General features: G+C 46.0%; 1 protein-coding gene and 1 long non-coding RNA gene across 2 annotated transcripts in view; one reads left to right on the plus strand and one right to left on the minus strand.

Moving 5' to 3' along the window:
• Positions 1–4,551: 4,551 nt before the first annotated feature.
• On the minus strand, positions 4,552–8,522 carry LOC125394552 (uncharacterized). Its single transcript, XR_007230262.3, has 3 exons — positions 7,553–8,522; positions 6,141–6,233; positions 4,552–5,608 (listed from the first exon to the last, which is right to left on the minus strand). It is a non-coding gene; the product is annotated as an uncharacterized LOC125394552 (long non-coding RNA).
• A 120-nt stretch (positions 8,523–8,642) lies between these two features.
• The window catches only part of Dcbld1 (discoidin, CUB and LCCL domain containing 1), an 84,573-nt gene continuing 76,391 nt past the window's right edge, over positions 8,643–16,824 (plus strand). Inside the window, exon 1 of the mRNA XM_087911012.1 lies at positions 8,643–8,852. Within this exon, the coding sequence (XP_087767138.1) occupies positions 8,768–8,852 (85 nt within the window). The 5' untranslated portion in view covers positions 8,643–8,767. The remainder of the gene's footprint in view (positions 8,853–16,824) is intronic.

A 16,824-nucleotide genomic window follows, 5' to 3' on the forward strand; every position in this document is an offset into this window, starting at 1 on the left:
TGCTCTTTCCAAGTCCCTGACCATCCAGCTACTCTATTGACTACAGCCCATGAATCAGTTAATAACATGACATCTGGCTATTTCTCTGTCCAAACAAACTGTTTAACTATGTGTATGGCCTGAATTTCTGCCCATTGTGAAGAATTTCCTTCGTTGGTGTCTTTCAGAGTTGGCCCAGAAAGGGGTTGTAATGCTGCCGTTCATATCTGCGTGTTGCCTATATAATATGCTAAACCATAAATAAACTGGGCCCCAGTCTTCTCTTCTTCATTCAACTGGACAGGGCACACCCCACGAAGCTCTAAGTGCATGCTTGGCAGCAGACAGTATTGTAGCAGGAGTAGAAACCATAAGCATTTGGCCAACTTCTTCATGTAACTTGCTTGCACTTTCAGGACCTGCTCAGGTCTGACTACATTATTTGTTCAGTTGGACGCTCCACCTCGTCCCTGCATGGTCCTGGAAGCCCCATTCCTGTGTCTCCCTCTCTCCAAACCCTGCCTGCTCAGAAAGTCTCTGAACAAAAGAAAGAAACCAAAAGCCTAGTTTGGTATCCTTGGCTACTATTGCAGCGTCCTCCCCTAAAACTGCCAGCTGGTTACCCAAGTCCCTGCCTAAGTGCTTAGCTTTTGACCATACCTGGGCACAAACCCAGCTTGTAGCGGACACATCATCACCCCTCACTTACAACCTATAAAATTTTTCCTGTGCTGACTTGGGCATGTAGCTTCCCTGGCCTTGTTCTCTGAGACCATGAACCTTTCCAGTTGTTCACAATAAACCTGCTGTTACACTTTTTCAGTTCAGCTTGATCTGGCTTACTGCATCAGTGGAGAAACATCATTCGGGACAGAAAACCTATTAACATATAGCACTCCATTTGATAATGGTTTGCTGCTGTGTATGTCCTACTTTGTGACTTGGTGGGTCAGATAACACCCAGCTTATGATTGGCAGCTTAGGTTTCTACTAAGACCCAATAGAGACAAAGAGCCACTTTCAAAGGGAAAATAGATGTCTGCAAATGATGGTAGAGCCTTGCTCCGAATCCCAAAGGTCTCTCTCTTCTGTGATCCACCAATAGGAGCCTGCCAAAGATTCTAAACAGCATGCCTGTCTGTCGTTGACAACTCGAGTCCCATTGCATCTGCTGGATCAATCATATGATCCAAGTCGTTGAGCAGCCTGAACTTGTTGAAGGGCCTTCTCTGTTCCGGGATCCACATAAAGCTATCAGCTTTCCAAATCACTTGGTATTTGGGCTGGAGTGACACACCCAAGTGAGGAATGTGGTCTCCAGGATCCGAACAGGCCCACTAACTGCTGTGAGTCTTTCTTGGAGATGGGAGGGGCCAGGTGCAATATCTTATCCTTTACCTTGGAAGGAATCTCTTTTCAATGCCCCACACCACTGGACTCCTAAGAATTTCACTGAGGTAGAAGGCCCTTCAGTTCTGGTTAGATTTATTTCCCATTCTCTGGTGTGTCTATGTTATACCAATGAGTCCAAAGTGGTCGCTTGCTCCTGCTCACAAGGTCCAATCCGCGGCACAGTCTCAGCCCTCAGGAAGTAAACACAGGAAGATAAGGAAGGCAAGGTCACCCTCACCAGCTTAGTGAGCTCAAGGCCACCCCAAGCTACCTGAGATCCTGTTCAAAAAAGACGAAATAATAATAATAAAATAAAATAAATAAAAAAATTTTGAAAGAAAGGAAAAAGAGAAAAAAAGGAAGAGGGTTTGTTCTGGGGTTGTTGAGTAGCATATTCTGTAAAATAGATAAAATTTATTGGCAGTGTTTTTGAGTTCTCTGCAAATTCAGGGGATTTTGGTTTGTTGTTGTTGTTTAATGATGTAAGGGTGCGTGTTTAATCCTGTAAAGATGTGCTGCATTTGTTTCACCTGGTCTGCCTAAGACACCTAATTAGTCTAATAAAGCTGAGCGGGTTAATAGCCAGGCAGCAGAGGGATAGGTGGGACTTCTGGACTGAGAGTAAATAGGAGGGAAGAAAAGAAGAAAGAGAGGGACACAGGGGGTTAAGAAGCAGGCAACTGCCAGTCAGCAGCCACAAGAAACAGTGAAAGTAAGATATACAGAAGCAAAGAAAAGTAAACAGCCCCAAAATAAAAGGCAGTTAAAGAGAAACAGGTTGATTGAAATGAGCTGGCCAGAAATGAGCCTATGTTAGGCTAGGCATTCATAACTAATAATAAGTCTCCATGCCATCTGGGAACTGGTTGATGGCCCCCAAAGAGAAAGCCTGGTACACCAATTGGCAGAATTAATGTATGCATCACCATGCCTACTCCAAGGACCTTCTCTGTCATGGACCATTTTCTTTGTTCTTTATTAGGTAATACAGCTGTTTACCATTCCTGCTATAATTTCCCCCTCTTGGTGGTAGTTTATTTGCTTTGCTTTTTTGTGTGTGTCTATATGTGTGCACATGTGTTTTCGTGCCCACAGAGGCTAGAAAAGGGTATGGGAGCCTCTTAAGCTAAAGTTATGGACAGTTCTGAGTCATTCAAAATGAGAGCAGGGATGGAACTCGGGAGCCTTTGGAAGAACAAGCTTAGCTTCCGTGCCATCTGTCCAGCCCCCCTTATCATTTGCTTTTAATTTTTTATTACGTTTATTTCCTTGGGGGGAAGGGTGTGGAGGTGAGAGGACAACTTGCTGGAGACAGTTCTTTTATTCTACACTTTGGGTCCTGGGGATCAAACATGGGTCAGACTTGCCTGGCAAGTGTTTTAAGGGATGGCCCATCTCAACAGTCCTGTTTTGTTTTGAGACTAGGTCTGGATATATAATTCCAACTGCCCTCTAATTCATGATGGTTCTCCTGCCTTTGTCTTCAGGGAATGGTGACTGCAGGCATGTATTACGGCACCTGTTTCTTACTACACTTTATTAATGTCTTATGATGCAGCTCCCTATTCATTTCTTTACTTTGGTTAGGTTTATGTAGCCTGCCTCGACCTTGAGAGTTGATATTATAGGCTAGCCCTACTACTCCTGGCTCAAAGGGTGTTGAAAATTTTCTTGGGTTATTAAGTCTAACTTATAATGCCTGAAATCAGAAGGAAAATTTATTCTATCCACCCATATTTTAGGGGTACTGTGCTTTTTCTTCCTTCCAGTATCACCCAGCTCCTATTTTATTTTATATACTTATTTCATTTCTGTTTATCTCTGTGTATATGTGCCCATGGAGGCAGAGGCAAGTGCCACAGGCCAGAAGAAGAATGGGGTCACAGGCATGTGAGCCACCTGGTTGATGAGGGTGCTGGGAATAGAACTCGGGTCCTCTTGTAAGAGGACACATTCTTAACTGCTGAGCCATCTGTCCAGATCTTGGTTTCTTATTCTTCTTTTTTCTTTCTGTTTTGTGAACATCTAGTCATTCTTTACAAGGTCTGCTTAAGAAAAGCATTTTTATTCATCCCAGAGTATACTGATTGTGGTTGTTTGAATGAAAATGGCCCCATAGGCCCATCAGGAATGGCACTATTTGGAGGCATGGCCATGCTGGAGTACACATGGCTTTGTTGGAGGAAGTGTGTTACTGGGGTTGGGTTTTGAGGTCTCAGATACAAAAGTCAGGCCCAGTGTCTCACTCTCTTCTTGCTGCTTTCAGATTCAGACGTAGAACTTTCAGCTACTGTCCCACCCGAATATGCAAAACCCACTCTCCGATAAGAGTGCACGCTTCCCATACCGAACCATGAGCCTGGATCAATATCCTAGGAGTTAAACAGACACACACAGAGAGACCAGGATCATTTGCCCAAAGGGTAAATGTCAACTTTATTTAGCACATGTCGAGTTTATATCCTTGGGGACAGAAGGATGAGAGCCCCGTCCCACCTGGGAGTGAGATCATGGTGTTGGCCACCTGGCGCCAGTGGCTTGAGAACTGAGGGGAGGGGGTGCAAGCAGCTGCCGTGACGCTTCAGGCACCTTGGTGGGAACCTTTGCTTGCAGGTGGAATTACCATATCAAGAGGACAAAGCTCTCTCTAAGCTAATCCCCCAAGCTGGTGCAGTGAGCAGAGATGGCAGGAAGCTTAGGCTGGTAGGAGATACAGCCCTGCATAGCGCCTCGAAGAAAGGGGAAAAGGCCCGGGTACCAACAAGTTACCTCTCCAGGACCATGTCTGCTTGCATCCTGCCATGCTTCCCATTATGATGATAATGGGCTAAACCTTCCAACTGTAAGCTGGCCCCAATAAAATGTTTCCGTACAAGAGGCACCATGGTCATGGTGTCTCTTCACAACAATAGAAACTTAACTAAGACACTATTCTTTCTTTTCCTCCTCCTCCTCTTTCTTATTTTTCTATGGCTGTGATAAGACACCATGATAAGCTGGGTGATGGTGGCGCACACCTTTAATTCCAGCACTCAGGAGGTAGAGGCAGGCAGATCTCTGTGAGTTCGAGGGGCTAGCTTGGTCTACAGAGCAAGTTTCAGGACAGGCTCCAAAGCTGGAGAGAAATCTTGTCTTGAAAAACCAAGGAAAAAAAGACACCATGACCAAGGCAACTTACAGAAGAAAGGATTTATTTGGGCTTACAGTTTCAGGGGGTTATAGTCTGTGATGGTCTAAATGAGAGTGATCCCCATTGCCTTGTTTATTTGAATACTTAGTGTCCAGTTGGTGGAACTCTCTGGGAATGATTAGGAGGTTGACCTTGTTGAAGAAGGTGACAGTGGGCGGGTTTTCTAAAAGTGCATCACATTCTCAGCTCACCCTCTCTGCTTGTGCTTTTGGATCAAAGTGTAAACTCTCAGCTACACCAGTGCCACGCCCACCTACCTGCCTCCCAACCATGACTGAGAGTCACAGACTCAAACAAGGACATTGATTTAGATAAATCTGTGAAAGTAGGAGGAAAAGGCTGGTTATCTATCTGTCTGTCTGTCTGTCTGTCTGTCTATCTATCTATCTATCCATCTATCTAAATGAATGAAAGGTGTAATATGAATTCTAATTGATATTATTAATAAAAACCCAGAGTCCAATATTAGAGGGTGAAAACTGAGAGACCAGAGAAGCAATGCAGCCAGACACTAGAGACCTTTTACTTCTAACAAATCCTCAGACCAAAAGGGCGATCCTGTCATCAGACTGCCTCCTCTGACTGCATCTCAGACTGCTTGCTTCCTCAGATTGCAATGAGCTCTTGTCTCTTTCCACTTTATATTCCTCTCTCCACCCAGCCAGATCATTCCTGTCTCTACCTCCCTAGTGCTGGGATTAAAGGCATGGGATCCCAAGCGCTGGGCACCTTTCTGTGAGCTCTGTTACTCTTCTAGACTGGATCAATTTTGAGTAGCCCAGGGTGGCCTTGAACTAACAGAGATCCAACTACCTCTGTCTCCCATGTCCTGGGATTAAAAGTGTGTGCCACCACTCCCTGGCCTCTAGTGGGTTAGCTCTGCGCTCCGATCTTCAGGTAAACTTTATTTGTTAAAACACAAACAAAATATCACTACAAAAGGGCTGATGCGCTTGCAATGGAGACGGGACAATTATCCGGAAGGTAGAGAGTCAGCTATTCTGGAGCAGCAAGGACAGCTGTAGAACAAAAGCTTGAGTGTCTGGACTGAGAAAGAAAAAAAAATTAGATTGTATTTTCCCATTTTAAGCTATAGCAGTCAACAATTCTTTCCAGACCTAAAAGACACGGCTTTCCAATGGTTAACAGTAACAAGCTGTTTGGATTTTTCAGTCAACAAGGAAGCTGGTTGTGGTAATAATAGACACCTATAATTTAAGCACTCAGGAGGATCAAGCCTTCAAGGCCATCCTTGGATACAAAGCAAGCTAAAGTTTAAGGATGGCACAGACTATAGAGGATCCTATCTCAAAATCAAAACAGTAAGACCCCATTTCTGTCCAAGCTTGACAGCGTGAGAGAGGCCAATAAGGTTTCAGTTTCATACCTCAGAATCTCATCTTCCTAGTCATGGAATCATACTCAGGGTCACTCAAGGTTAAGGATAAAATTGATCAGGTCATCAGATTGAAGCAAAATCTATTTTGAAATTTTCTAATTACTTTAAAAACATATTAGGCCTGCAATTCTACTTAATTTCTCTTACTCAAGCAAAGTAGGACATGCATATTATACATACAAATAAGATGAGCTTTGGTCTTGAGGCTAGCAGCAAGCACCTTTATCCGCCATCACTGGTTCTTGTGGTTTTTCTTATGGAGACATTTCTTTCCTATTCAAGAAAGGAACAGTATAATGGAAGGCAGCGAGGCCAGTAGGTCTTTCTGAATCCTCCTTGTTACCAGATCCTAAATCTTTCCCTTTAACAGACTGAGGATTTCAGTGTGGAAAGACAGAACTATTCATATCAAAGCCTTGACTGAGATGGAAAAGGTCACCTGACCCACTCCATGAATTCCTCCCTGGCCAACAATGCTTCTGATTGTCTTTGCTTCATTCATGGTTCACAGAGCCAAACCTGTTAGAGCCAGCCAGCGGCTGTCCAAATTCACTTTCTTAGAAATAAACAGAAGAGAAAGGAAAGCTGTGGCCACTGAGATGACTCAGCAGATAAAGGGTCCACAGTCAAGTCTGACTGACCAGAGTTCTATCCTGGGGTCCTGCATTGTGAAAAGCCAGAAGGAACTCCCACAAACTGCCCTCTAACCTCAGCATGTGCGGGTCTACACATATACACAAAACAAACAAAAATGTGATTTTTAAAATTTTAGCTAAAAGCCTGTTGTGGTGCAAAATTAATCTCAGCACCAGGGAAACAGAGGCAGGGGGATATCTCCAAATTCCAGATAAGCCAGGGCTACACAATTAGACCCTGTCTCAAACAAGACAATTTTTTATTTTATTTTTTGGTTTTTCGAGATAGGGTTTCTCTGTAGCTTTGGAGCCTGTCCTGGAGCTAGCTCTTGTAGACCAAGCTGGTCTCGAAAACAATTTATTTTTTAAAAGGAAAGGAATAAAGGGAGAGATGAAGTTAGTAAATGGTTCCTTATCAAGATAACTTTTTATGGAGTATGTAAAACGATATTTAATATTTCCATGAAAGTATATTTACTTTTGATTTGAACTATTTAAGTATCTACTATTTAAGTACCTCCTTTACATGCTAATCCTTATATACATATTTATTTCCTCTCTGTGACAACGAGGAGAGTTAACCTGAAGACAGAGACTCTTCCCGAGTCAGAGGCTGGCGCTGGACCCAGATATGAGCAAGCTTCACTTTGAAAACTGGAATTCTTTCCTGTAAGGTGGCTACAGTGGAGAGGGCAAAGTCCACTGCCAAATCTCACTGTAAATCTCAAAAGTTCAAAAGTTAAAGTGTAAGCCAGGCAGGGTGGTGCGGACCTGTTATTTCCCTAACTCAGAGAGGTGGAGAAAGCAAGACCAGAAGTTCAAGGTTAGCCTCCCAGTACTTAGCAAAGGCAAGACAAGCCAGAGATACAAGAAAATCTTTCTCAATACAAACAAGAAACCTCAATCTTAAAAAAAAAAAAAAGGCTTTTAAGGCGAAAAGTTAAAAGTTACACATACCTGCCAGCGCACAACTGGAGTTGGGGAGTGGAGAGGATTCCAAAGATCACGTGGCCTTGGAGGGTCTCACGTTCCTTAGTCACTTAGTCTCCCTCCCCCATTGCACCTCTAGGTGTAATAATTCCCAGAGGCCGCGAGATGGTGCTAAGGTTGTGGCCCCGCAGAGGACAGTCAGGGCAACCTAAAGGAGATGGTCATTAAAACAAGTATTTTACCCTTTCTCTGCCCAGTTTCACGGCCGGTATCCCAGCTGAACTCAGCAATAATCTCTGAACACTTCAGCGGCCCATGATGCCTCTCTCAAGACTTTCCCATCATCTCGCAGAGGCCGATCAGTCATTGGTCGGTATGAAGCTTTTGGGACTCTAAGGACACTGTCGCTTAAGCCTCTCTTACAGGCTCTGCTCTGCACATCAGTTCCCACTTCTGGTCAGGCACCCACCTGTCTACCGAGCCCCGGCCACCCTGGAGGTTTACTCCTCTAAACAGACTGGTCGCGAATTCAATGCTCTCCCCTAACCTTCCCACCATCCACCTAATTAGATCTCCCCCAAATGTGCTCCAAGGACACCCTCGGCAATTTGTACTGGGCGATTATTTTGAAGCTCTGTAAATGCCGCGTGGATCTAAGCACCCAGCGGAGCAGACAGCTGAGCTAAACAACGGAATGAATGAAAGAAAGGAGGGAGAGGGACAGAGACGGAGACAGACACACACAGAGAGAAGAAGAGAGGGAGAAAGAATATGAATGAACGTGAACTGGATTTTGCCGGCTACCGCCATCACCCCATCAGATTTCGGGTGCCCTGCATCGCCTGGGTGGACCTCCAAGTGCGGAGGAGCTGACAAATCGCCCGAGGGGCGGAGTCTCCGTGAGCCACCCGGCTCCCGGCGAGCCTGCGCGCCAGGTGAACTTTTGATTTCCGTGTTCACGTGGATCGGGGCAGGTGGAGCGGAGGGGGGAGGCGGGGGACGGGAAGAAACTGGGCGCTCCCCTTGAGCGGAGGGCGGGTGGCTCCAGGGGTCACTACGAGGAGGGGGCGGGCGGGGCTGGGCGGGGCGGACACGCCCTCTCGCGGGCGCGGGCCGCCCAGAGGGATCCGTGCCGGGTGCCCGCGCCGCGCCGGGCCGCGGAGGAGGCTGCCCCAAGCGGGCAGCGGTGGCGCGGGGACGGGCCGAGAGGCCGATCCTGCGGGTCTGGAGCCCGGCAAGGCCATGGGGACCGGGGCCAGTCGGCCGGGCGTCCTGGCGCTGCTGTTCGCGGTGTGCGCTCCGCTCCGGTTACAGGCGGAGGAGCTGGGTAAGTGACTGCGGGCCCGGGCTCCAGGAGCGCGATGGGCCTCCGGGGAGCTTGCGGCGGGGCGGGCGGTCTCCGCCAGGCCGGGGATGGGTTGAAGTCAGCGAGTGCATTCCGGATCGTGCCCCCAAAACTCCTTCCTTCCCCCCACAAACGAGCGCGGCAGCTTGGCGCCTGTTCCTCGGCTGCCTGCGCTGTGTCCCCGCCCGGCCACTTAGTTCTCAGACTTCCCGACCCTGGCGGCGGGTGTGAGTGGCCTGGCTCCGGGTGAGCGCCCCGCCGGCTCCCGGTCTCTGCCTGCAGTGGGGGTGCTTCTGCTGGGCTGGCCGGGAGCAGGCTACAGACTGGGACCCCACAGTCTCACGCGTGTATGGCTAGCGACCCGAGTTAGAACCTTGCGGCTCTGGTCCCAAGAGGGTGTTTGAAGGAGTCGATGCCGGACCAGGCTGCTTTTCCTCGGTAGCTTTGGCTTCCAGCGCCACCAAATTTACTCTCAGTTCACCAGATTAAAGCAGGAATCTGGTTTCCCAGCCCTACGTGGCTCTACTTCGTTAATCTGCGTTAGTTTTCCTTGACTAGGAAGGGCCAGCTTTCTGCTGGTTTTTTTTTTCTTTCAGTTTTTGTTTCTCTCTTCTTCTGCCTTTGCTCCTCCGTAACTGGAGTTAATTAATGGCAGTGAGTTTATTCAGAATGCTTGGACCCCACCCCCACCCCCGCCCCCGCCGTGCTTTCTGGTGAAACAGGAATCGAAGTTAAACCCATCGCTGGAATTTTTTCATTGAAAAATGTATTCGTTCACCCAGACATTCAGCATAGTATTAAAAACACACAAAACATGTAACGTTGATTTCGTTTAGTTACTGTAGCACAATCTAACGTATGTTAAATTTGCAATATATAACGTCTTCTGTATACTTTATAAACGTACTTCTTTTTCCTTTTGCGGTGCTGGGAACCCCTGTGCAAGGCAAGCCTTTCACCAACCGAACTATATTCCAGCCCTTGATTGTTTTAAATGTTGAAAACACTATTTCAAGTTCATGTTTGAAAATGTAACGTTTTACATTTATTTGATGTGGGTTTTTTTTTCTTAAAGATTTATTTTTAGTTGTGTTGACTGCTATCTGTTGGGATATATGTGTGTGAGTGCTGATGGCAATGAGGCCAGAAGTGTCTGATATTTTAGACCTTGAATTACAGACGTGAGCCCCTGGGTGGGGGTGCTGGGAACCAAGCTTGAGTCTGTTGCAAGAGGAGTATGTCCTCATGCGCGCTGAAATATCTCTGCAGCCCCATTTTAAAGCTTTCTAATTAATTTATTGTTACTACTATTATTGGCTGTTTTGAGACAGGGCTTTATTTTTGTACCTCAGGCTTTCCTGAAACCCATTATGTACCACAGACTACTCTTGAATTCATGACAATCCTCGTGTGCACACGAATGTAGGGACCCTCTGAGGCCAGAGGCCACAGATCTGCTGTGGCTGGAGTTGTGACCAGCTGATGTGGGTGCTGGGAACTGAACTTGGGTCCTTGGCAAGAGCTATATGCTCTCTTAATTGCTGCAGCCCATTAATTTCTTTCTTTCTGTTTTCCTTTCTTCCTTTCTTCCTTTTTGTTTGTTTGAGACAGGGTCTTTTGTAAACTTCCTGCTTCAGACTCACTGTTTAGCCTGAATTTCTGATCCTTGGATCCTTCTTTCCCAGCCTCCAGAGCTGGGGTTGCTGGGATTGCAGTGGTGACAAGGCACTTAACTTAGTACATCTGTGAGCCCACCTCGCGACGCAGCGTGTCCTCTACATGAAAGTGCTTGCCTGGGCTAAGCGAGCACTTTACAAGTTCAGATTCTTACCCAGCGTCGAATTTTAGACCTTGTTGCCATTGACTGATGGAAGAAGATGCTGTCATCAGGGTTATTGTAGAACAGCTTGTGTCTTTAGGATTTTAAAATAAATGAGTACTACGGAGGTGTGGAGGTGTGCTGAGGCACTTTGGAAACAGGCAGGAGGATTGCCTCCAGTTCAAGGCTAGCCTGAAATAACATAGCACATATCAGGCCAGTCAGGGCTGCCTTGCAGGACTGTGTCAAAATAATAGGTTGATGGATGGGATGGATGGATGGATGGGCAATTAAACAAATACACAGATAAATGAATGGATGAATGAATGAATGAATGAATGTGGGTATTCACACACAAAAGGTAAAACTTAGGTTTGGGATATTTACTGAAAAGGATCTAGGTAGGAATTCCAATAATAAATATTGTTTTTTTTTCTTTAACACTATTTTTTTTTTTTTTTTTTTGGTCTGTGTACTGGGTATACGCATGTGTGGAGATAAAAGGACAATTTGCAGGAGTCTTTCCACCACATGGATTCCAGGGATGAAACTCAAGTTTATCAGCAAGGACTTAAGTTTATCAGCAAGGACTTTCACGTCTCACTAGCCCTGGTTTGTTTGAGGCAAGGTCTCACTGCGCACCCCAGAATGGCCTGGACTTCACTGTGTCGTCCAGCCTAGCCTCAGCCCTGCTGCACAACCAAGAGTGATGTTCCACTCCTAATCCTCTCGCTCCTGGCTCCCTATTGGCTGGGATTGCAGCCTGTATCACCACACTGGCGTCTATGAGTTTTAAGATAGTTCTCAAACACTTGTGGTCTTCCAGACTCTTTGGTGGGAGTTTCAGGTGTTCATAAATGTAAGCAACCGTCCTGACTTTAGGTCTAGAGATTTCCTCTGGGCTCTTAGTTTATGGGGTCAGATACTGTCAGGAATGATACCAGTGCTCTCGGTGCTTAACGCCAACCCACCAGCCTGTCTCTGTTGAGAACGTACTACATGGAATTGAACCTTTTGTACATACAGTACGGGGCTTCCTGGTTCCTATTCTCCTGGACCTGGCTGGCTCCCAGTGTCTGTGGAAGCTTTGCAGCTCCAGCCCCTAACTTTACTATTTGTTCTGTTTTGTTTGCTTGTTTGTTTGTTTTTGACACAGGGTCTGACTCTGTGACCCAGTCTTGGCCTTTTATAGCTCAGGCTGGCCTCAGACTGGTGATCCTTCTGCCCCAGACTCCCATGTGCTAGTGTTACAGGCATGGGCCACCACACCATGTTTCCACCTAAAGTGTTTATGATGCTCGACAATGATATTTGAATTATCGTTTGAGGCTCCGGTGCAGCGCTTATGAGGCTGCAGTGATTCTTTGCTGTGGCTGCTGTTTGCCTTTCCCGTGCCTTTACTCCGCTTCTCCAGACCTGTCCTTCCCCAGGGTGCTCGCCCAACACTGTCTCCTCTTTGGCTTGTTTCACTCTCCCTGGGTTCCATATTTCCATGAACTTTTCACGTGGTTTTTTATTTTTTAATAGTATGACTCATTTGTATTGATTCTGTTTGTATCAATCTGTATACTTCGATTTAGTCCAGCCTTATTACCTTAATAATAGTTCTGTAGACTAGAATGCCCTTAATTCTTTGTAAGGTATTCTCTACTTTGACAATGTCATGCAAGTGTGTAATGTGTTTTGATGATTGTCTGCCCCCCTTGCCCTTTCTTATTCTCCTCCCACTACCTCTGACCCCCTTCTTTTTTCAAACCGGTCCTCCTCTTACTATCTCAACTATTTGTTTTAATTCTCCGAGTTAATTCATTAGGGTTGCTTGCATAAGCATGGCTGTGGGGTTTTCTGGAGATGGATAATTTACCAGCAGCTCTTGAAGAAAAGTGACTTCTTTTTCCCAGCAAGCCACTTGCCCATCCTTCCTCAACCAGGGGTGGAGCCTGTGTCTCTGTTTTCCATCACTGAATGTGAATCACTGATGAATACCCATCACCTGGCATTCTGTGCAGCGGGTCTTCCGCAGGGTGGCCACAGTGGCTGTGAGTTCCGGAGTGTAAATACCCTTGTCCACAAGACAGTATTTCACAACACTCTTCCCCATCCGCGGGCCCTTACAGTCCAGAATGCCCTTGGCTGTTGTGGTGGAATCTAAAAATCCCAATTCTCTTTTCACCAAAGTATGTGCATATAGGGAGTACAGATTTTCTCCTGATGATTTAAATATCAATGAAATGGAAACAAACAGTTGATACTTTGAAGAGCAACTCCTATTACAAATTCCTTTCAAAACCACTTCCCAACTCTTGGCTTATTGCTGTTTGAAGGTCTAATCTTCATCACTAATTTATATTTGGTTAGACCTGCTGGCATTTGATGTTTCAGGTAAGTGGCTTTTTAAAAAAAGTAAGCACAAGTTTATTCTGGCACCTTCTGCACCAGTGTGCCTTCCTGCAGCCCTTCCCAGAGCTTCCGTGTCCAGGAGACAGTGAGGTGTAGCCAGCCCTGCAGGCTAAGTTCCCCATCCCTGGCATCTTGGCCTCCAACATCTGACAGAGACACTCAACGAATATTTCTGAGTTGAACTGAACAATCTGCTTGTGTGTAGGAGATGCTTTCAAACCATTTCTTAATTAGTGGGAAGAGAGTGTTAGAGTCCTTAATGAGGTTCTTTATGTAGGCTCATCGGCTGCTTCTACTCATTAATTGTGTTTACCAAGCCCAGCTCTCCTGACATGCTTCTGTGTGTGAGGATACCTTCCACATGCCAGCATAGCAAAGAGAGGAATGTGCCCCTAGAACGATCCACCCACAGCTCTCGGCTCTGGTGAAGTGAATGATCTGTAGTATTCAGAACCATTGCTGTACCTCATATCTGTGGACGAAAAGAGGCCATGTCAACGAATCAGCCACCAAATCCAAGGGTGTCCTAGCAGGACTTGATCTCTGACTAAGGTTTTGCATGTTTTCCTAAATTCTTCATAATTTGAATCCTTTAACTTTGTGATATAAAACAGGTTTGAAAATCATGAAAAGTCCACACTTTGAAAGTAAGACCTCTATTGCCTTTGAGAAATTACGGGGTGTATTCTGTTTGGGGGTGTCTGTTGTTATTGTTTGTTTTGTGACCCAGGAAGTTCTTGAACTCTCGATGACCATAAACTCCTGATTGTCTATCTGTGTCTTGCTAGTTCTGGGATTAGAGGCATGCATAACCAAGGCTGGTTTTTGTTGTTGTTGTTGTTGGTGTGTGTGTGTAGTTTGTTTGCTTTTTATGTATTGTTTTGTTTTGAGACAAGGTCTCACTCTGTAAGCCCTGGCTTGCCTATAACTCCCTGCGTAGACCATGTACTGGGATTACAAGCATTGTGCCACCACACCCAGCCCTTTTATGTTTCTAAGATGGATAGAGAAATTAATTAATTGTAGATGTTTTAATCATCTTAAGGTAGGAACAACAATAAAACCTTCAGAGAAGCACACCTTGTAGAGCTTTGGACTACTTCCTGTCTACATCCTAAAGCTTTAATTCAGATGGTGTGAGGCCACTATGCCCCTGTTGGAAGAATTGGTTGCTTTCTCTACCAGTAGATTTTGCATATGGCATGCAGTCAGGGTGCACGGCTCATCGGCTACTTTGCTCTTGTTTCTGTCTGTACGGTTAACGTGACAGTTCACCAGGTATCCTTATTCTGTCTCTCCTGCTGGCTCTACTTCATTCTCTGCTCTGTTCCCCTCCACTCTGGCCTGCCCAGGCTCACCAATGGACTTTTCCTGCTTCTCCAAGATGGCAGCCCCTTCTGCCTCAGAGCCTCTGTGTGCTCTGTGTGTGCTGTTCTCTGTGCCTGCAGCCTTGACTGTCCACAGGGCTCACTCCCGCCTGTTTAGATGTTCCCATCAGAGTGGACTTTCTCTACCATGGGAAGCCTTCTCCTGTTCCCGGAGCCCCACGTACCCCACTCCCTCCTTTCTGTTTTCTTTAGAGCACTTGCCCTCTTCCAGCAGAGCATATGTGCCGTTTACATCTGTGTGTGTTTGTCTCTCCTCCTACTGGACTCTAAGGTCTGGGAGGAGGTTGTGTTTTGAATGGTACCCGATGCACACAGTAGGGCTACATGCTCACTGGCGAAGATATGAGAAGGCAGTGGAAACACATGCCCACCTCTTGCTAAGGCCCAGATCTCAATGGTCGAGCATCAAAACCTGGACACAACAAACAATGGGATTGCCTGCCCAGTTGTTAGTAAGGGAACAAACAGTCTGAGAGTGTGGATTTGCTAGAACTCAGGCTGGCGAGGTGGCTTGGCTGGTAAAATGTGTTTGCCACCAGACCCGACAACCTGAATTTGATCCTTGGGACCCACATGTGGGAAGGAAAGAGCTGGCTCTTCCTGGTTGTTTTCTGGCTTTCACATGTACAACGAGGCAAGCTTGACCTGCCTCCCCCGTGTGTACACACAAAAGTAAATAAATAAATGTGAGAGTACAACTTTCCCTAGTGTGTGAGATGCCTGGCACTGAGTGCGAAAGGGTAAATATTGCCGGAAATCAGAGAGATTTTTACAAACTAGACTATGAGGTAATTTCTACGTTGGACGACTCATGTTAATGTCACCTTCCAGATGTTAATTCCATTCTTCGGATACATAAAAAAAATATATAGTTGCTTGTCTTGTGTGACTGGGGCCATTTATTTGATGTGAAAGAAGGAAAACCATGTGGTTTTCTAAATCAGTCTAGAAACGAAGTTGAACCTGTGAGCCCTGGTACACTGAATCCAGAACCAAGCCAGACTTGTGGGGTTTTTGGTTTTTACTTGTTTTGGTTTCTTGGTTTCTTTGGTGGAGGTGGGGTGGAGATTGGAGAGGAGGGATTGTTTGAAGGTCGAGGGTGGGCTGGAGGGGTCTCTCAGATCTATGAGTCCAAGCCTGATTATTTCTACCACTAGTACCTGGTACAGAGTTTGGCAGATAACGACTCTGGATGACTATTCCCTGAGTCAGCCTGGCTGGGGAAGCTGCTCTGCCTCAGCTGAGGTCTGGAAGAGAGGGGAAGGGTAAAATTCACAAGGGTGTTTTCCATAGCGTCTGTTTATAGGAGTCTTGTACATACAGCTTTGAAAATACTGCTCTCCTCCACCTCCAAAGAAAACAGGAGAGAATAAACTCACAAGAGGAAGATTTTCTTTGACTCGAGGTTTTAAAGGTTTCAGCCTAAGGTTAATCCACTGTGTTGTTCCTAGGCTGGTAGCGAGGCAGAGCTCGGGAGCATGTGGGAGCATAGACCTGCTTACCTCATAAAGTTCCTGTCATTGCCAGTAGGTTGTTGATCTATGAATTCTTCCACGCATTGATCCATTGGTGAGGCCAGAGCCCTCCTTTTATTTAGCCCACCTCCAATCCCACAGCACCGGGGACCAAGCCTTCAACAGCCAGCTTCGGTAGACAGTGCAGATACATGCCACAACAGCCATGTCTGTGTTTGGCCATTCTGAGGCTTCAGAGACCTTTTAGGCAACCGCAGGAGAACTGCTGTAAACTTGGCTCTTGCCGCCCTGGGAAGAGGATGGGTGAGCTAGCGGCTCCCCTAGGATCCACAGATGTGCCCACATTTAGGGCAGCAGGCCTCTTACCTCAGATCATCTGAAATAACTAGGAACTAGTGACATTAGCACTGAATTAAGCCAAGTCATGGATGTGCATTGTCTAGTGTGTGGTTTTTGTTAAATTTTAGATAGAAACAATGAGAATACATTAAACTTTATGTAAAAATATATGTAAACTATAAAGACCAATAAAATTTATACAGTCTGCTGTTTTTTTCCTCAGATAGACCCCATGTATGTCAGGCTGGCCTTGAGTTGTCCTGTAGCCATGGGCGACTTTTAACACCAATCCTCTTGCTTCTACCTCCGTACCAGGATTACAGTCATTGTCTCCAGGCTGATCCTTTTTTATTATTTTGAAGCAGAGTCTAGGGCTGGAGAGATGGCTCAGAGGTTGAAAGTATTGGCTGCTCTTCCAGAGGTCCTGAGTTCAATTCCCAGCCATCTACCATGAGATCTGTTGCCCTCTTCTGGCATGCAGGCAGAACACTGTCTACATAACAAACAACAAAGGAAAGAAAGGAAGGAAGGAA

The sequence above is a fragment of the Myodes glareolus genome, chromosome 1 (assembly GCF_982192425.1).
Source record: "Myodes glareolus chromosome 1, mMyoGla1.1, whole genome shotgun sequence".
NCBI classification, from domain to species: Eukaryota; Metazoa; Chordata; class Mammalia; order Rodentia; family Cricetidae; genus Myodes; species Myodes glareolus.